This window comes from Hyperoodon ampullatus (assembly GCF_949752795.1).
Source record: "Hyperoodon ampullatus genome assembly, chromosome: 1".
NCBI lineage: Eukaryota > Metazoa > Chordata > Mammalia > Artiodactyla > Ziphiidae > Hyperoodon > Hyperoodon ampullatus.
This window is the reverse complement of record NC_136914.1, coordinates 10,523,440-10,544,434: the sequence shown is the minus strand read 5'-3', so window position 1 is coordinate 10,544,434 and position 20,995 is coordinate 10,523,440. Positions and strand designations below refer to the sequence as shown.

The 20,995-nt window shown below is 43.9% G+C and overlaps 1 protein-coding gene across 1 annotated transcript in view; it reads right to left on the bottom strand.

The window, feature by feature from the left end:
- The window catches only part of FREM3 (FRAS1 related extracellular matrix 3), a gene marked incomplete at both ends in the record, with an annotated part of 36,654 nt that extends 16,518 nt beyond the window's left edge, over positions 1–20,136 (bottom strand). Inside the window, 15 exon segments of the mRNA XM_079710061.1 lie at positions 1,331–1,355; positions 1,357–1,457; positions 4,153–4,383; positions 14,987–14,999; positions 15,003–15,082; positions 15,085–15,343; positions 15,347–15,672; positions 15,675–16,523; positions 16,526–16,832; positions 16,836–17,501; positions 17,503–17,931; positions 17,935–18,615; positions 18,619–18,786; positions 18,788–19,384; positions 19,387–20,136. Of these exon segments, the coding sequence (XP_079566187.1) occupies positions 1,331–1,355; positions 1,357–1,457; positions 4,153–4,383; positions 14,987–14,999; positions 15,003–15,082; positions 15,085–15,343; positions 15,347–15,672; positions 15,675–16,523; positions 16,526–16,832; positions 16,836–17,501; positions 17,503–17,931; positions 17,935–18,615; positions 18,619–18,786; positions 18,788–19,384; positions 19,387–20,136 (5,482 nt within the window).
- Positions 20,137–20,995: the final 859 nt, after the last annotated feature.

Sequence of the window (20,995 nt, the reverse complement as noted above, 5' to 3'; positions counted from 1 at the left end):
TGTGCTAATGAGATGACTGGTGTCTGGGGCTCCCAGAGAGGCTCTGGATGGGGACTCATTGCCAGGGAAACCAACCAGGTGATCAAAGGGTTGGAAATTTTGGTCCCACTCCCTAACCTCCAGGGAAGGGAGAGGGGTTAGAGGTTGAGTTACTCACCAATGGCCAATTATTTCATCAATCATGCCTACGTAAGGAAGCCTCCATAAAATAATCCTAGCTAGAGGAGTTCAGAGAGCTTCCAGGTTGCTGGGCGGGTGACTCACCCAGAGAGAGCATGGAAGTTCTGTGTCCTTTCCCACATACTTTAGCCTATGCATTTCTGCCATCTGGCTCTTCCTGATTTGTATCCTTTCTAATAATATGTAACCTAGTAAGTAACCTGTTTTCCCGAGTTATGTTAGCTGTTCTAGAAAAGTATCAAACCCAAAGAGGGGGTGGTGGGAACCTCTGATTTATAACCTGTCTGTCAGAAGCATAGGTGACCACCTGGACTTGCGATTGGCATCTGACGTGGAGGCCGTCTTGTGGGACTGAGTCCTTAACCTGTGGGGTCTCTGTTACCTCCAGGTAGATAGTTTCAGAATTGAATAGAATTTTAGGACACCAGCTGGTTCTGCATAAATGGAGAATTGCTTGGTGTAGGAAAAACTTGCACACATCTGGTGTCAGAAGTGAAATGTTGATGTGAGTGTAGAAAAATGTAGTTTACTTTTATAGCTGATTCTTATTCTCATTTGGATGGTTTTCATGTAGTTCCATCATTTTCACCTATTCATGGTCCTAGTGAGTTAGAAAATAGGATCTTTAGGGAGTGGACACAGGATAGCTAAATTTTGACTGGTGAGGTCAGAAAGAATGGGATGTTGTTTTGAGGTGTGAGGACACCCGGGCCCATGATTGGGGAGCAGTTTTAATTGTTGGGGAGGTTGGGAGGAGAAGAAGAGAGACTGAGTGCTATACACAGGCTATTTCACATTGTTTCCTAGATGCCATGATGACTATTAAAATTAAGAATCCTTGGTTATATTTTCCACCAGCATATATAAACTATTTTACACAGAATGTCTCATTTGACCCTCACAAAATTTTGTGGGTAGTCACAGCAGAGGTTTTTAATCTCAATTTTGAGTACAATTTTATCCCTGGTTGAGGAGATAAGCTCAAAGAAGTTAAGGCACCTGCAGAGAGTTGCATGGGAGTCACCATGAATGGTCCAGGCTTCCCTGTCCTCCCCAAGTGCTTGGCTCACCACCTGGCCACTCCCAGCATCACCACAGTCCTGTACTAAGGACCCTATTCCTGGATATCAGTACCCACAAAGCCTCATACCTTGATGTGTAGAGCAAATGACCGTTGAGTTCCTGGTTTGTATCTCCAGACCGCCTTACAGCGATCAAAAGCTCCCCAACGTCCTCCTCTGTTTTGTATTCTGCCTCTGGAATATAAACTGCTGATTCTAGAAAAGATGATAGAAGACATTTTGGCAAGACTTAAGTTTAATTGGTGATATTGGTGATATTTTAACCTGAGTGGAAATATACATAATCTTTGACCCTTATATATTCCAACATGGTTAACTGCATGAAATACAGTAAGAATAGGAAATATATATCATTAAGTGGAGCTGGAGGGGCAGTGAAATTGAGTTTAGCAGACACCTTCTGAAAGCTTAAAAAGGTTATCTAGCACTAAAATGGAAAGAATTATCACAGCAATTTTGCGTCTTTTTTTTTTTGAGGTCACATTTTAGGTCTTCTCAATAAAGATCTCAGATTTCTGCCCTTGCTTTACTTTTAGTGTGTGTGTGTTTTTAATGCTTTTAACAATCAGGTAATATAATTCATTAATGCATAAAATCTTTTCCAGCTTCATTCAACAAACATTTGATTCATTTATTGAGCAGATATCATGGTAAGACACAAGGCTGGACACTTAATATGTTGAGAAAAAGAAGCTACTCGTCCTGCCCTTAACTCTTAAAATAATATTTCCACTGAAATTTCCTGAGCTGGGTATGTGGGTATGTGTGTGTGCACTTCTGTTATATTATTGTTATCTGCCATGCAGTTTGGGACATAAAAATATACACATATGCATCATCAGAATAGTCACTGAAATACGAGTATGAATACTGGTCATCTCTTGTTGATGGAATTATGTGTACTATTTTTTTGGGGGGCGGGGCTTTTCATTAGGCATGCATTGTGTAGTTAAAATATATGTGTTTGTTTAAAAATACAAAATTTTGAAGTGGGTTGGTCCTACTCACAGAGTCAAGTGGAGAACTGAAGTAATTCTCTGGATTAAACCACATTTAATAGACTCAGATCTCTCCTCTGTATCATATATACATACACGCACAAAATTTCTTCCTCGCAGTAATGGAAGCAAGAAGGAAAAATATTGTAGTAGACCATCCTTTCTTCTTTTGGAACTATTACTAAGAGTTTACCCATAATTCAATGTTGAATTATCTAGCTAATCATTTGTTAATTTTTTCTTCTTTATTTTCCTGTCTTTGGAAAACACTTGTCCCGAGTTACAGAGGAGAAAGACCAGTGATAATTTTCATTCTGTCATTTTACCTCCCTATGGTAGTCTACTGTCTGAACATCAATTGATTCTAAAGGTTGTCATCATGGAGGAAGTTAAAAGTGAATTACAGTTATTAATGTCATGTGAAAAACCTGATACATTAGGACTGAGTTATTCAGTAATGTTCTCTATTTTCCCATTCTGGGCAGCCTGTTCATATCCATCTAGGAATCCAAATCCCATTTTATTCTTCAAGAGTCAGCTCAAATCCTGCCTCCTCCAAAAACCTTAATTGTTTGGAATGATGGTGATCTTTCCACTTTCTTAGCTTAGAACTCTGTTTTGGCCATGTACCCTCACATCTGGCTTTCCTAATTGATTCATGTGTTTAAGTGTTGTTATCAACAAAACGGATCAGATACCTCATTCATTGGGTGGTGAGGGCAGTGTTTTCTATTTTTGTCTGCCGGAGTGCAAAGCATGTAGAACAGTATTTCTCAAATTGTGTTTCAAGAAAACTAGAACTCAAGGATTTTAAAGGATATTCTTTGGGCACCACAAATTTAAAAAAAAAAAAGGTCTATGGTCTAATTTGAGAAAACCAGATAAACTAAGTTAAACAGGTTTTTTTTTTCTTTTCTTTTTTTTATTGAAATATAGTTGATTTACAATACTGTGTTAGTTTAAACAGGTTTCTTTATAGGAGAATTTCTCAGGAGCCTTAATAAGCTAATGTGAATTATGATGCTTCAAAGGAAGGGAGATATTTGAAGTTTCCTAGACTTACTTGGTCCATGGAAAGCTTACTGACCCTGTTGTAGAAATTCTGTTTTATTTTCTGTTATGCAGTTTGGGACCTGGTGATACAGGAGATTCTTCATAGATTCTTGTGGCATTTAACTAAGACTTCCTTCCTGATAGTTAAGTCATGCACTTCTAGGGGATCCCTGAAGTATTTCAACTCTCATGATAGTCGATGTGTCTAATTAACATTCAAATATGAATACTAAAATCTTCTTTTAGGGACTATTCTTCTACTATCACAAAAAGAGGCAACAAATAGCACGATCACTGGCTAACATTTTTTCCTTTTTAATTTCTCTGGGGAGATATTTGCTGAATGAATGAACCAATAAATGAGTAGAATGAACCGATGAATTCAAGTCTGTGATGCACAAGTATAACAGAACTTTGTGGAACACATGCTAAAAACGAATCCGTTGGTTGGTTCCCAATGGCCACATCTAGGGCGAGGGATATATGAGGTCTCCACCTGATCCGGTGGGGAGCTCCCAGAAAATTGTGAGAAGATGTGGCCTGGAATGAGTCCTGAGGATTAGCCATTTGGGGGCGAAGCTGCGCCATATTTAGTGTGCAGAGAACTAAGAGTGAGGACTTGGGCCTTTGTTAAAGGAAGGTTGGCAAACCTATATCCCTTTTCAAAAATCCTAAGAACAAAGGAAAAATGACTGCCTTGGACTGATTTACTTAACTTTAAACCCTAAGTGGGATTGAACGTGTCCAGTGGCTTATGGAGCTTGAGGGAGGTATAAATGCCTGAAATGGACCCAGGAACCCATATTAGTTAATAGGTCATACTAATAGGAACCACATACCATCTTCAGCGTTCACAATTTCAACAGTTGCCATTTCTGGAAACTCCAGTGCAGCCCTGACAGGGTTTGTCAGAATGATCTGGAAGGTCTCTGAAGCCTCATATTCATTGTCTGATAGAATTCTCACTCTCCACGTGGCTGTAGTCTGTCCGGGATTGAATTTGACCTGTTTCTGGCCCTTTCCTTTAAAATCTATATCTTTATTTGCAGTTTCATCTTTGGTTACAATGCCTAAACAAAAATCAGGAAACTATAAATATATAAACAAGTGACGGATGGGATATTCTTTCACATCTATTGTTTTTCTGTTGTTGATGAAAAGCAAATAACACAGAAATTGCTTCTTTTAATGTTCCTAGAAGGCACTTATAAACTATACTTTTGTGTGTGTTTTTTTTTTTTTTTTTTTGCGGTACACGGGCCTCTCACTGTCGTGGCCTCTCCGTTGCAAAGCACAGGCTCCGGACACACAGGCTCAGCAGCCATGGCTCACGGGCCCAGCCGCTCCGTGGCATGTGGGATCTTCCTGGACCGGGGCACGAACCCGTGTCCCCTGCATCGGCAGGCGGACTCTCAACCACTGTGCCACCAGGGAAGCCCTTTGTGTTTTTTTAAATCAAAATATAGCTGATTTACAATACTGTGTTAGTTTCACATGTATAGCAAAGTGATTCAGTTATACATATATCTTAATCCCCCCTCCCCGTGTCTTCAGGTCCATTCTCTATGTCTGCCTCTTTATTCACGTCCTGCCCCTAGGTTCTTCAGAACCTTTTTCTTTTAGATTCCATATATATGTGTTAGCATACGGTATTTGTTTTTCTCTTTCTGACTTACTTCACTCTGTATGACAGTCTCTAGGTCCATCCACCTCACTACAAATAATTCAGTTTTGTTTCTTTTTATGGCTGAGTAATATTCCATTGTATATATTTGCCACATCTTCTTTATCTATTCATCTGTCGTTGGACACTTAGTTTGCTTCCGAAAGCTTAAACAGTCTTGGCAGGTTAGAGAGAGTGGAGAGGGCTGTATTCAGGAAGTAATTGAAAAGAGTATCCCAAAGAGTGGGACAAAGAAAGCATGCATGTGGATCAGAGGTGTAGGAAAGTGTGAGCAAGTGTCCTTTTTATAGCTTAAGTTATTATTAAGTTCATTTATTTTCCTTCAAGCAACAGGAGAATAAATTGTTTTAAAAAAACTATGTAGAACAAAACTGATGTTCTAATGTTCTAAGAAGAGAATGTCAGCGCATAACAGGGGATGGGGGTAAAGAGGGACAAACATGCACCAAATACCTATATGTACCAGGCACTGGACTAGGCAGTATAATCTGCAAACAAAAAAGAAAAAGAAAAAGTAAAGGCAAGCAAGATGAAGGAGATAGGAGTCAGTGAACAGGCACTGACAGGACCAACCAGGAGAAGGAAAGGGTCTCAGTGCACAAAAAGGTGAATTTTGAAAAAGGAATGGCTTAGAAAGTAACTATTAAAGTAATAATGGAGAAAAACACCCAACTGCAGAATTTCTAGTTTATTGAATTTGAAGGGCATAATGCATTTATGTTTCACAATTATATCCCATTAGGTTAAAAAAAAAAGGAAAAGTACAAGTATTTTATCCAAATACTGTATTCAGGAAGGTTTCATTTTGATGTAAATGATTTACTAATTCTAGTTGCTGTATGACCTCTTCTTTTAAAAATGCAATAACTTAAAACTTAAAATTAAAACTAAAACTTAAAGCAAAACAGAAGAGGTTATACACTGCTAAAGACAATTTTGAAAATACATCTAATGAAAGCTGATGCTCAAATAGGTAAAATCAAATACTGAATGATAAAGTAGCAGCCACTGTCAAGTGTTAATGGTTTATGTCCCTGAACTTGGAAAAAGATTTAATTGAATAGGATATTTGATCTTAAATGTTTAATAATCACCCAATGAAAATATAATATTATATATACTTATGTTTCTACTACTCCATGCCATTTTCAAATAGCTTCATTGTCGTAAGCATTTAGCTTCTACAGCTACCAACATAATATAATTTGATAATGTATTTGAATTCCATAAGCACCTATTCATTATGCATTTGGAAATAATACCTATAACTAACAATTGTCACAAAGTGTCAGTTAATGTCATTAGTCATTTGGAAAATGCTTCACAGTGCCTCATTTTGAGGAAATGTGCTACTCTGAATTGTGGCTTCATGTGTACAGCTCCAGCTGCATGTCTACAGATTATAAATATAATGGGTTTTTTAAAAATAGAGTTATACATTCAGGGAAAAGTAAGTAACTTGAGATAGAAGAATTAGAAAATCGGGTAAGAGAAAAAGTCAAATTGCATATCAGACAGATTCTCCATTTTCTTCCCTAGCTGTTTCCCTTTGATCTTGGAGCTGTAAGTAGAAATCTAAAAAATGTGCTTTGTTAGGTGAAATATGCCACATTCCCTTCCTGCACAGGGATATTTATTATTCCACTCCCATTTCTTTTGTGTAATTCACTTCTCTTCCGTGATTCCTTGGCCTGCCTGGTTGTCTGCCTTCAGTGGGTGTGAACGCCCATGTCCCGGGGCTGTGGAGGAGAGGTGTCTCCTCTTGGAGTCTCTGACCCCAAAAGGTCAAGTCCATTCTCTTTTTGAGAAATAATAGGCTGTTTTGTGTAGGCTAACATCAGGTTCTTCAGAAAGGCGGGAACCCAGAGCAAACAGATAAGCTATCTGCAGTCATTTCTCTCCGTGTGTTCTCCTCAGCTACAGCGAACTTCCTCCCATGCAATGCTTCTAAATCTCCTTCTGCAGTCTTTGGAAATGTGGGAGCAGGTGGTGGAGGGAGAAGCCTTTGTACTCACCTCGTGGGCAGGTGAGGGCAGCAGGGCGGCAGGTTTAATGTGTTTTATTTTTATTTTTAATTTATTTATTGTAGTTATTTATTTTTGGCTGTGTTGGGTCTTCGTTGCTGTGTGCGGGCTTTCTCTAGTTGCGGTGAGCAGGGGTTATTCTTCGTTGTGGTGCGCGGGCTTCTCATTGCCGTGGTTTCTCTTGTTGTGGAGCATGGGCTTTAGGCGCGCGGGCTTCAGTAGTTGTGGCACGTGGGCTCAGTAGTTGTGGCTCATGGGCTCTAGAGCGCAGGCTCAGTAGTTGTTGCACACGGGCTTAGTTGCTCTGCGGCATGTGGGATCTTCCCAGACCAGGCATCGAACCTGTGTCCCCTGCATTGGCAGGCGGATTCTTAACCACTGCGCACCAGGGAAGCCCTAATGTGTTTTAAAAAGAAGTGTTTGGTATATTCTTTTGGGAGATGTCTCCAAACTGTCTTGATGATATATTTGGCTCTCCATTTAGAAGGCTATGAACCCAACATGTTACTGCTATGGATAACAATACAAGTTTTCTGTGTCCTTTCCCTCCTTCTTAGAGTTTTTCAATATAAACTCAGTGGAAGTGGTGTGAAAAAATATAGACCACAAGCTTTTATTAGATTCTTCTGTAAGCCTCAGTAGGGGCACCATTGGCTGCTTTTGACACAAAATAAAATTACCCAAGAAACTCTTAAAGCAAGACTTTAGAGAACAATAATAATAATTTTAAATAGATTCTATATGTTGATTACTTGATTACACAAATCTATACATGTGATAAAGTGACACAGAACTATGCAAACCCAGTATACCAATGTCAATGTCCTAGTTTCCAACTAGCAGGAAAGTAGAAATACACTTAATGGCCATTTGCGAATGGCCATTTCTGTTTGGGAGTTAGGGCTCCATATGGGTTAACTGGAAGGGAGAAAACATTATGCTTTCTTCCTTCTCTAGAGTGTATAGGATTCAAGGAAGATGTGAAACATGTTCTTCCTTCCAGAGAACGTAATTTAATGTAATGTAATATAGCAACTTCCTATTTGGAAATCAGAATAATCATTCTCATTTTTGGATACAATCTAGATAGATACAGACAAAGTGATGGGGTAATTTCATGTATTTAATGAAAGAATCTTTTTATCGAATTTTTAAAAATCTCACTCTATTTTCTTTGCCCTCCCCATTGGAGGTGGAGACTATATTTGATTACTGTGCTTTAGGGCCAGGGATGCTAGGGGTCTCTGTTCCCTAAGCAATCTAGCAATTTAAATAAATTGCCCATGATTGAGTCTTGATTTTTCATTAGGGAGAAGACACAGAAGCAGTGAATTCCAGCTCCACACACCAGACTAATGGGGTTGTTGAGGCAGCAAGAGGGGTCGTGGCCCTCAGTATCCCGGAGAGCCAGTCAGTGTCTGACTCGGTAAGTACCACATCCAGGTGCATCCTCTGTGCTTAGTATCACTTATTTCATATTCATGCTTCTGATTACTGACCCTGTGAAACAACTTACACTCACTTCCAAAATATTCATTTGGTGATATCTTTTTTTTTTTTTTTTTGCGGTACATGGGCCTCTCACTGTTGTGGCCTCTCCCGTTGCAGAGCACAGGCTCTGGACGCGCAGGCTCAGCGGCCATAGCTCACGGGCCCAGCCGCTCGCGGCATGTGGGATCTTCCCGGACTGGGGCACGAACCCCTGTCCCCTGCATCGGCAGGCGGACTCTCAACCACTGTGCCACCAGGGAAGCCCTATTTGGTGATATCTTAATATAACTTTTCTTTCAGAGATTCTTCCCTCTGTGTTGAGATTGTAATAAGGATCAAATGGGATAAGGGATGTGGAAGTTTTGGAAAAGTCTGAATTTCCCTAAAGCCAAGTTTGCAGGGATCTGAGTGGGAAGAGAGCCTTCTCCGCCGGCAGAGGTCATGGAGGGAGTGGGATTTGGGCAGCAAGCTGGCCAGCTGAGCAAGTCCTTCTATAGATCAAACCACAGGAAATGATTGTTTTCTTCAGATTAAAAATGTCAGCAGTTTTGTGTAGTTCAACTTGGTACGTAGAGATGAGGCAGGATGCAGTGGGACGAGAACCGGACTCAGGGTGAGGAGACCTGGGCTGCGGTCTTAGGGGCACCACTAACTAGAGGTGTAGCCCTTAAGGAAATACTTCCTTCTCAGGACCTCATTTCTTCTTCTCTCAAACGAGGGAGCGGAATTAGAACCTTTCTGAGTTCTTTGCAGGTTGAACATTTCATGATTCACAGTGGTAGAGAAAACATATTAACTTATTATGTCCCACTGTGGACAAACAATAATATTACTTCATCTAAGTTGGTGTAACTTGACAAATTAAATGTGAGCGGTAAGCTCTCTGGAGCCCTATGCACAGGAGAGGAGAATGAGTTCTCCAGAAGGCACCCAAATTATCTGGGTACTGAGGTGCACTGGCTCATCTAGAGGCTTGATCTTTACCTCGGCTGCATTTTATAACCAAGCCCTTTCATATCCATTATCTCGTGTGAAAATCCAGGCAGCACAGCAATCTGCAAGGGGAGCAAGCACACTTGACACTATATTTACAAATGAAGTACCTGTGGTTCCATAACTGTGCCTCACTCGAGGTCACAGAATCAGTCAATAAATTAAAAAATATGCAAAGGAACTTCCCTGGTGGCACACTGGTTAAAGAATCCGCCTGGCAATGCAGAGGACACGGTTAGATCCCTGGTCCGGGAAGATCCCACAGGCTGCGGAGCAACAAAGTCACTGTGCCACAACTACTGAGCCTGTGCCCTAGAGCCCACGAGCCACAACTACTGAGGCCACATGCTGCAACTACTGAAGCCCGCATGCCTAGAGCCTGTGCTCCGCAACAAGAGAAGCCACTGCAATGAGAAGACTGTGCAGTGCAACAAAGAGTAGCCCCTGCTCGCTGCAACTAGAGAAAGCCTGCGTGCAGTAACAAACACCCAATGCAGCCCCCCCCCAAAAAAAAGCAAAGCTCTCCACAATCTGGATCCTCTCCACCTCTCCATCATCTTCTACTCTTGCTGCCTTGGAGTCTATAAGCTAACTATACTAAGCTGTGTGCAGTTTGCAAATCTTGTGGTGCTGTTTCTGAATTCAGCTCTGAAAACACTTGTTCATCCTTCAAAGCCCAGAGTGGGCATTGCTTCTTGATGAAACTTCCCTGGGTGATGGCTCATCTCTGCCCCTCATGCACATACTTCCTTGGTAGGTGCCTCTCACAGTACTGTAGTTAATTGTCTCTGTTTCTGGCTCCCTTTCTCTATTTGGAGCTGATTGCTTGTGGCTTTTCATCATGGAGTCCCTAGCACGTAGCACAGTTCCCAGAGATTAATCAGGACTCATTAAATACCTGTTGAATATGACTAAGTCCCTCCTGGATAAAAACTGACCTAAATATAGATTTAAAGAACAGACTGAGCACTGCTAATAATTTAACCTATTTACAAGCTGTAAATGTATTACTTCTAGTACCTTGCTTCATAAGAATATAGATGATGGTTTAAAAAATCTAGTAATATCAATATATAAAGCTGTAGTTATAGTCTAGTTAGAGCCAGGACCTACATGCCAGGCTTTTAGATTCTTAGCTTAGAGCTTGTTCTTGTACAAAATATGTGTACAGAGTGTGAAACAATCTTTAAGTTTGAGGGTCTTGTTCTAGAGAAATCTTTTTAAAAATGATAAAAACAATACTTTGCATTTCCAGAGTACCTATTATTTAACCTTTCCCCCACGGTCCAGCATTCTTCTCATGTTCTAGAAATTGATACCGTCACACTTGTCATATAAGTTTGTGCTTGATTGGCATTAGAAATGAGATCGTATAGAAAGGGAGGAAGGAAGGAAAGAAAGAGAAAGAAAGGAAAAGGCCCATTTCCTGAAAAGTCCTAATGCACTGTATGCCTTAGGAAGACATGATCCCTTACCAAACCAAGCCCCTGCAGTTCCATATAGATGTCCAACAACAGGACAGAGTCCCCAGTGTGGCTATGCTAATGTCAGTGACAAGTGACTCTGAAATAGTGGGAATAATACCCAGATCACCTATTCTCCTAAGAAGAAAGAGATCAATGTCACATCCCATCCCAGCTCATGTACGTAGTACAAAGGATATATAAGACAGTTCCAAGAGCAATTTGATTCATAAATATTAGGAAAGGAGGAGCCATGTGAAGGTCCACATGAAGGAAAAGGTGATCAAAAGGAAGCCTTGTGGAGGCATAAAAATAAAGTTCTACTGATGACAGGCCAGATTTTAGAGCCAAGTGTATCGACATGCTATTGTAAGTGGGTTGGGCCAAACCTTGGAACCATCCAGCAAACCTCTAAACAAATGGAGGATGACCTCTGGTTGAGAGCCCTTCCTGAGGTTTGACAAAAAAATAATTAGGGAGGAAAGGTTGGGAGTTAAAGTAAACCACAGCCCAGCTCTGTAATAATCATCTCCATTGTTAGTCAGCGCTTTACAAAAACGGTCAAGCCAGGGAGCCCAACAGATGTCATTAGCCTGGTGCTTGGCAAGCACTTATCAGGCGAAGAATATAAGCTGAGCTTTTCTTTCCAAGGGAAGCATTCCATGTGTCAGCAATTCCTTTCTGCCAGACCACAAATCAACAGTTGCTAGATAAATGAAAAGCTTCCACTCAACTTACAAACTCTTGGGTAGAATATTCATTTTCTAGAAAGTAAAATGCCTTTTTTTAAATAGCACAAGCTATAAACGGTCCCAGGGGGTTCCACTAACGCGATCAAATGTCAGATTCTTAAATCTTATGGACCCTTAAGGAAAATGGAAATTGAATTATGCTATAGATTGGCAAGAATTAAAAAATGGCAGAATAGGTCTTAGCTCACAGGTCCCTGAGAGTCTGGACTGAACCCCAGATACTGCCTGTATTAATGGTAAAGAAAAATTCAGTTTGAAAATCACTTAGGATATATTTTATTAAAATGAAAATCATTTTGATGACTTTGGATTACATGTATTATTTTGCGAATTACGTTGCTGCATACTTTGACATGGGATACTATTATATAATGATCAGTGGACATTTAAAGTGGAAAGAAATGTTGTAACTGGGGCCAAACATACACAGAATAGCCTACGCTTCCTGACTTTCTGCATCTTTCCTTCTCTCTTATTCCCTTCCTGGTGTGTGTGCGTGTGTGTATATGTGTGTGTGTGTGTGTGTGTGTGTGTGTGTGTGGTGTGGTGTGTTTCCTTTGCCAAAGCCCCTTCTCCTCTGTTTCTTTTATCTTTCCCCCCTCCCAAGTATCTGCCTCTCCTTCTGTATTTTTATTTCTTTGTCTTTGTGTAAACAAGAGCTCTTTCCAGCTTCTAGAAGACTGGTTAGTATTTTTGTATACAGTCTCTTTTTAAAGTTTAAACATACAAGAAATGATTATTTACAAAGATTATTTACATCTACAAAGAGGTTTCTTAATTTATTCTTTGCCTTTAGCCTTCCGTTGGAATTAAACCTAGTAGTTCCCTTGGAGTTTGTGATAAAATCTCAAGGTAAATCTCCTACATCTTTCATTGAACAAAGGAACAAAAATGGGTATGATCTCCGAAGTCATTTCTAGTCTTTAGGTCTGTGATTCTAAGTGAGTATTATCATAATAACAACAATAATAATTTCTATAATTTTGCTCTTTTTTAAATAAAAAAATGAAAGCTCAATCTGAAAAGTATGTAATTTCTTTTAAAAAGTGTTTCTTGGTGTCTGTAAGGAAAAGAAACATTTCCCCACTAAAAGCATATGAACTGTATGGTCCAAGATATAGAACAAAAATATGACTGTCCCTTAAGCCAAGGTCCTGTGTTTGCCCAGCATGGAGTTTCCATGGTTATAGTAGAGTAGTTCTATAGTTATATAGAGTAGGTGGCTTTGGGGTTTCTCCAGGCAGGCCCAGGCAGAAGACATGAATCAAGAATTAAAATATGCTATTTCTGTCACGACTACCCTTTCTACAATTATTATTTTCATAATTTCCCAGAGACTAGCCTTTACTCTACATATCAATAATGGGTGACATGACAAACTGGGAATAAGTATCACTGGGGAAAAGAGGAGAAGTACTTCCTGAGACATATGACGCTGTTTTCTCAAGCACCCTGTGTGCATGAGATTCCGGAAGGGCCTGACGGTGGATTTGTAGTCTGCCTCAGGAGGGAAACTCAGTGCTTTGGGAGGATGGTGAGATGATCAGTGAAAACACTGGGCTTTTGCTGGGGTGAGTGAAGAGCTCAGTGGTCTCTGGAACTGCTTATCAGCTCTTCTAAACGCCCCTAATAGTGAAACCTGAGAAAAAGAGACACTCAAGCTAGCTATGTTAGGTGTTGTTAATTTCTCTAATCAGGGATTCACATCCTAGGGATTGTCACGTGTCCTTTAATCAGAACAACTCCATTTTAGAAGCAGATCCATCTGAGATACATGTGTACTTCATTATTTCATTTGTCATTATTTCTGGTCATATATTGCACAATTCAATTTTTGATACAGGGATTCACTGCTGAAATTAGTGGCTTGTCAATTAGCATAATGAATGACAGGAATAAAATATCATTGGTGAAATCAATGAAAATAAAGATAAGAAAATTTGCTATAACATTATAGATACACTCTCCACATTAACTGAATAGGTTATGCATCTAGCAGGTCCTATAGCCTGTGCAGTTGAGAAGCGTGCTTAGGACTTTATTCTTAAAGAATTCTTTGTCCATTTGTTGGCAGGATTTTCACTGGTTGAGGATGATTATAAGCTATGTCTAAGGGTATAGGATTCCACATTTAGAATATTATTGTACCTGCCTCAAGTAAACTACTCATGCAAGATCAGGTCAGTACCTGAAAAAAAAAAGAGATGGGACGTTATCAAACTGATAGAACAGGTTATGTAAACTATTTTCTTTCTTCATCTAAAGAATTCAATAAATGTTGGTATGTGGTAAAAAAAAAAAACGAAAGTGCCATTTGCAGCAACATGTATGGACCTAGAGATTATCATACTAAATGAAGTTAGACAGAGAAAGACAAATATCATATGATATCGTTTATGTGTGGAATCTAAAAAAAGGGTACAAATGAACTTATCTACAAAACAGAAATAGAATTACAGATGTATAGAAAACAAACTTACGGTTACCAGGGGGTAAGGAAGGGGAGGGATAAATTGGAAGATTGGGATTGACATATACACACTACTATGTGTAAAATAGTTAACTAATAAGGACCTACTGTATAGCACAGGGAACTCTACTCAGTACTCTGTAATGGCCTATATGGGAAAAGAATCTAAAAAAGAGTGGATATATGTATATGCATAACTGATTCACTTTGCTGTACATCTGAAACTAACACAACATTGTAAATCAACTATACCCCAATAAAAATTTTAAAAAACACGTACTCCCAACACTTAGGCAAACTTAGTTCTATGCGTTTTTTTAGTTGCAGAAATTGCATTTGAATAGTACTACAATAAAATGTGCAGTGTAATTTTTATATCTAAAATCTAAATATCAAACACTATCTTCAGAAATTTAGACTTACTGATAAACTATGAAAGTGATTCCTAGATATGTCATTGTTTACTTAAAATTCAAACTTAACTGCAATTTTCAAAATCAATGTAATCTTACACTATTTCAAAAGCAGAAGCTGTCCACCTGTGTTTTGCAGTTTTAAGGCATAACTACAAGCCTGATTGAATGTCTGAGGGTTCCTGTTAAACGGGCATGCTGATGAAATAGCTGATAATGGACTTGTTGCTTTTGGTTTGTTAATTTCACATCCCATTGTATTTCATTAGAATTAGAATCTTTCTGCTAATGGACTAAGTAAGGTCAGGACAGTTTCATACAAACCTGGGAGATCTAATCTACTCAAGGAGAGGGACAAAGGCATCAGAGGACACTGTACTAACCTTGTGTAAACACTCAAGTGCTCTTGTTTCCAAGGCCAGTGTTGATGATGAAGCCATGAACTGGTCCTCTGGTCACTTTATACTTCTGGAGCCTGGGGAACTGTCCCGATCCTCTGACTTCAGTGACCTGCTGGTAATCAGGAAGCCCACGTGTCCAGTGTGAAGGCGCTTCAAGGCCAGGGCACCCCTGTTAAAGACAATCTGGGGGAGCCTGTTGTCTAGGGAGCTTATGTGGATGCTCATTACCTGAGGTCTGTGTGTCTCCACGGCAATGTCTGGGAAGACGTAGAAATCAGCATGAGCGCCATCTGTCACAGTCAAGGAGAAAGTGTTTTCAGTTGTCTCACTGCCATCATGTCAGTAGCTAATCAGGTTCTCATTCAGGTCCCGCTTGGTGAAGGTGGTCACAGAACGGCTGCCATTATATAAAATCCTACCGTGGACAGGGACCTGGGTGATAGTAAAGAGGAGAAGATCATCTGGGGTATCCTCGTCTTCCACTGTCAGCTCAAAGGGAGTGATCCATTTGCTTTTCCCTTCCTGCAGTATTAGTTTATGGATGGTCATGATAGGTATCCTATCATCCACATCCGTGATGAAGATCCTGAAGGTTCGGAACACAGGATTATGTCCATCAGTCACTTGAAACTCAAAGCTGTCCACCTTTATCTCATTATTTGAAGTGCATAGAATATCTTGTTGTCAACCAACTGAAGCTGAGTGAAAGAGGCAACAGGCTCCCCAGGGTGGTCAGAGATTTCCAAGTGCCCCAGGCTAGGAGCCTGTGTGATGTTAAAGTGAAGCTGTTCATCGGGGCTGTTGATGTCACTGGTGCTAAGCAGATCCATGGTGAGGGTTACTCTGCCAACTTCCATCAAGGTGACCCCTTTGCTAACCACTTCAGGGAAGAAGACCTTGTGTAAGCTGCCAATGGTGATGTAGAAGTAGTGGTTTAGCAAAGGGTTAATCCCATCAGTCACATCAAACTTGATAAGGTCATGAAGTCCTTGGCCTGTGTGGGTGTAACAGATGAGACCTCTGTCAATGTCATACTGTGTGAAGTTCATTCCCAGGGTGAGATTGTTCCTCACCTCCCCTCTGGGTTTTCTCAGTCGCTGTAGAAGCCCTTGTTGAGGCTCAGCATGGAGGACAAAACTGAGGCTCTTATGTGAGTCAAGATCTGTGGCCTTGAGGACCCGATTCCTGATGACCTCAGTACATCCAGTCTCTACTTCCAGCCCATTGTTGATGATCAGCTGAGGGGCTTCATCGTCCACCAGGATCATCCCAATGGGTACCTTCCTGTGGGTGGTGTGCTTGCCATCGCTCAGCCAGACCTCAAAACCGCCCCCTGTGTTCTCAGAGTCATCATGCTCATACACAATGGTGGAGGCCTCCTGGATCTGTAAGGTGAAGCTGTGGATGGGCTGGCTGCCTGTGGCCAGCTGCTGTGGCCAGCTCCCTTGCCGAGGGAGGGCTGTGAGCTGAAAGTGAAGCTCATTTGGTGGCAGATCAGCCTCAGCTACATTGAGCAGGGGGTGTCTATGACTATGACCCGGCTCATCCCCTCTAATACCACAAGTTCTCGGGCAAAAAGTTCAGGCTGCTCATCATTGGTGGGTAAGATCATTATAGGGAAGAAGACATTTAGGGAGAAGTTGATGTCATCAGAGCAATTAAAGGTGAACTGATCTTTTTGTGGCTCTACCCCCTTGTGGATACTCTGTATGTAACTGATATGTCTTACCCGGACATCTCTGATGGACAAAGCACTGATGAGGTTACCAGCTCGCAACTCTTCTGAGCCAGGAGCTGGTGCCATGTTTTCCAGGTAGCCAGAGGCTGGCTAGCCAGTTATTGTACGTACAATTTCATCTTGGGGAGTGTTCAGATCTTCAGTTGTGAAATGTTGTAAGGTCAAGGGGCTCTTCTCACCCTCATGGATGGTGTAGGGCTCCCCCACCAAGACCTTGGGGGCCACATTGTCCACAGGTAGCACAACCACTTGCACCTGCACCCCCTCCACTGTGTTGTCCTCCACCACCCACTGATAAGAATCCTTGGAGGGGGCAAGGCTGAAGGCATCATGCTGCTTCCGGAATCCAACTTCACCTTTTGTGTGGACGTACACTACTGCCCCACTGATGAGGTCCTCTTGGGTGAATCGTTCTGTTGGTAAACCATTCACCAGAATAGTGCCCAATTTTGGGCTGTCCTCCACAACGAAAGAGAGCATCAAGTCACCTGTGTCTTTTTGGTCATGGATGATGCCCATGGTGATCTCAGTGGCTCTGTTCTCTAGCTCATCTATGGACACTTCTAATAATGGACTACCTATAATAGAGATACTAGGACATTTGTCAGCTGCCATGGGATGCATAGAAATCTGGACAGTGATGGGTATGTGATGCACCCTGTCACTTACCTCCAGCTGAAAGGTCTGGTCTCTGTGGTGCTGGTAAGAGATACTCCCATTAACAATATCAGCTTGCATGAAAAATTCCCCTGGGACCATACGTTTTTTTTAAGTATTGCAAATGTCCATGTTGGGGACCCCAAACTAATATGAAGACAATCTGGTCAATGTCTGTGTCAGGGTCTGAAACATCCAGCTCATTACTGCTGAGGATAAAACTTTCTCCCTCTAAGACAGTGAAGCCTCTGTTGGTGACTTGGAGAGGCTGGTTGTCCATAGGCTTCAGGAATAATGTGACTGTGCCAGGTATGCTATTGCCTGCAGCATCGTCCAGCAGGTAGGTGAACTGCACAAGCCGTGGTACAGTACCCAGCTTCTTCTGGGGGGGCTGGTAGGCAACTTTGTGGTGATTTACCTGGGCCTGGGGGAAGTGCACAATGTGTGTGTCTGGTGAATCAGTGAGCACAAATTCTCCAGCCTGGACTTGTTGGTTGCCAACTGTACCAGTCGGGGACATCGGTAAGGTATATCACAGGTGCTGGTCATCTGAGTCCTGGTCAATATATCGGAGGAACTTCTGCTGGAATTGAGTGAGCTGGTATTGCTGCACGGTCATTTCTAGGGTAGTTCCTGGAAACAGCTCTGGACTTTGCAGATCCACTGGTTGGACTTTGATCGTGAAGAAATGCTGGTTGGATAGATTGGGTGGGTCATGGTCATCCTGCACATGGAAAGTCATCTGGGCCGTTACAGATTGAGGGCCAAGGGGTCCAAGATGATGGTAGAAGAGTCTGCCTTCCACTATGTCTCGCTGAAGCCACTCAGTCACCACCTTTTCATAAACTACTTCCTTTTCCACATAATACCAGCCTTCATCTTCAGGTGACAGAGGTGGTTCCAAAGGCCACAGCAGCATCTCCCCCAGATGCTGACTTGAGTTGGAGGAACCAGGGTCCAGATCCCACCCTCTATTTTCCTCTTCTCCTCCCAGAGGCTGGTCCTCCAGCACAAAGTGGATGGTTGAGTCCTCAGAGTCAATATCTGTAGCGCTCAGGACACAGGGGGAGATCTGGACCAGCTGCCGTTCAGTCACTGAGAGCCTAGTGTTGGCAGTGACTGTTGGTGGTTCATCATCAACAGCGATGATGGTGACAGGGAAGAGGAATTCCACCTGGTGGTGCCCATGATCCATCCGGAAGATGATGTTGTCACTCTAGGTATTGCTGCCATTGTGCTGGTACACCACTCGCCCTGCTGCCAGGGCTACTGGTGTGACATGCTTGCACCCAGCAGGTGCCCCAAGCACCACCAGCTGCCCATGTCTCAAGCCCCGGACCACAGCCACTTTCATCTCTCCCAGGTTATCACTATCACTGATCTTCAAGGCTGTGGGTGCTGGACAGGGGCCTTGACTGACCTTCAAAAAGCAGCAGTCCCCGGTTATGGCTAGCCATTGGGGCCAGGGAGTTCACAGGCTTCACTACCACCATGAAGTCAAACGGGTCTGAGATGGCGCCATCTCTGCCGACCACCTCCAGCTCCAGCTGGAAGAGGCGCTCCCCATCCAATTTCTCCGTAGGGGGCTGATAGGCAATTTTCAGTTCCCGCAGCTCCCGCTGGGTGAAGAAGGAGACTGGAAGGCCCAGGGGGTCGTCAGTGCTGACCACGTAGCCCTGGTGCCCTGGCGTGGTGATGGGGGCCTTGAGAATGTTGTATACCTGGTCATCAGCGGCAGACTCCACGTCCTCCGCAGCCAGGGCGTCGGGCGTCAGGGCTGTCAGCACGAACTGATGGACCCCCGTCAACATCAGGGGCCCGAAGCTGGGCCTGGGTGCAGTGTTCTCGGCTCTCTCGCGGATCCTCACCAGCAGCTGGAAGTGTTCGCGGAGCAGCAACTCCCCTGACCCAGCGCCTCGGTCCCCTGGCCCTAGCAGCTTCGCCATCATGGGCACATAGTCCCGGTGTGGCGAGGGGGTGGTGGCGGGCGCTGGTAGCGCGCCCCAGCCTGGACAAAAGCCCCACAGTCTACGCCCTTCGCCCTGGGGAGAGGGACCCCCAAACGCCCACCCTTGGGCAGTGGGCCGCCCTCGGGCGGAAGAGCGGCGAGCCGGCACCTGCGGGTGGCCGCCGCCCCGGGCCCCGCGGAGGCGAAGTGCAGCACTCTCCTGTCGATGGCGTGACTCCAGCCGCGCAGCCCCTTCACCTCCAAAGGCCTGCTGCGCGTCACCAGCTCCAGCTGGGGGAAGACCACGCCCACCGCCAGCGTGAAGGGCGGCGCCAGCGTGGAAGCCCGGGCGTCGTAGCGTAGCTGCAGCCACGCCCCGGCGCGTCCGGGGCTGCGGGCGCCGAAGTGAGTGGACCGGGTCTGGCGGGGCCCGCAGGCGCAGGGGAAGCGGCGCGGGGAGAGCGCGCCGTGGCGCGGCGGCAGGTAGTCCAGCACCGTCACCTCACACCGGTCCCTCGGCTGCACTCGAATCACCAGGTCCCGGAGCGGGTCGAGCCAAAGAGAGCGGCCCACGGGCACCTGGAGCCCGGGGTTGGCGATCAAGACGCTGGGGCCGTCGGGGCGGCTGCGGCCCAGGGCGCCCCAGGTGGGCAGGTAGAGCGCCCGGTGGGGCTTAGCCTCAGGCGAGGGTACCTGTCCCTGTAGGGCAGCGCAGCTCAGGAGCAGGTAGGCGAGCGCGGCGACAAGCTGCCGGGGCGACCCAGCAGGGCGCGGAGAAACCCCAGCCATGGGAACTTGGCGCTGGGGTGCCTGGAGGGTACCCTGTCTTCAGAGTGGCCCGCTCATCGGCAGGTGCAGGCGGTGGCTGCTGTCCATTCTGGAGCGGACGAACGGACTCAACAAGAGCCGGTGGCTGCGCTTCAGCTGCAGCAGGTAAAAGCAGCAGGGGGTGGGGGGAGGATAGGAGGAAGGGGCTCAGCCACCTCCTGCCCCACCTAGGAGGGTGCGGAAGCTCTCCCCTCCACTCCTCGGTGCCCTTCCCCGGCTGTCTCACTGACCTTCGCGCCCGGAGGGGTGGCCGGCCCCCGTGCAGCCCTGGGCTGCCTGCCTCGGACCGGTTCGTCTGGATACTCTCCTCCCCAGGCGGCTCAACGGGATTGTCCCCCAGGGCTGGGAGACGCCGACGGTACCCGGGCCAGTTCTGCGCGTGTGAGAGACACTGCGCTCCCGCGGTCCATTCATCCAGGCAATGGTCTTGGGGAGAGACACCATTCCTCTTCCTTACCGCTGACAAGAGTGCATTTTTCTAGCCAAAAGTGAGTCTCACTTGGGACATAAAAGAAGCTAGCAGTGTGTGATCTTAGCCTCATACTCATGTTTTAAGTATTAGAGGTGTCCATTTAGGCACAGTGCAGAGTAATCTTTTCCTATAAATAAAATGGTAGTTAATGTGCTTTCTTATGCAATTAATGTGAATGTGAGAGAGACGTACTGATGACAGTAGAAATAGGTGCATCCAAACCTGTACTGATAAAAATGGCTTCAAGGGGAATATAAATCTGTAGAATGTCATCCTTAAATTATGCTTTTGATTTTTTACAGTGTTGCAGATGCCTGTTTTATTCACTTGAGCAGCAGCAGCAGCAAC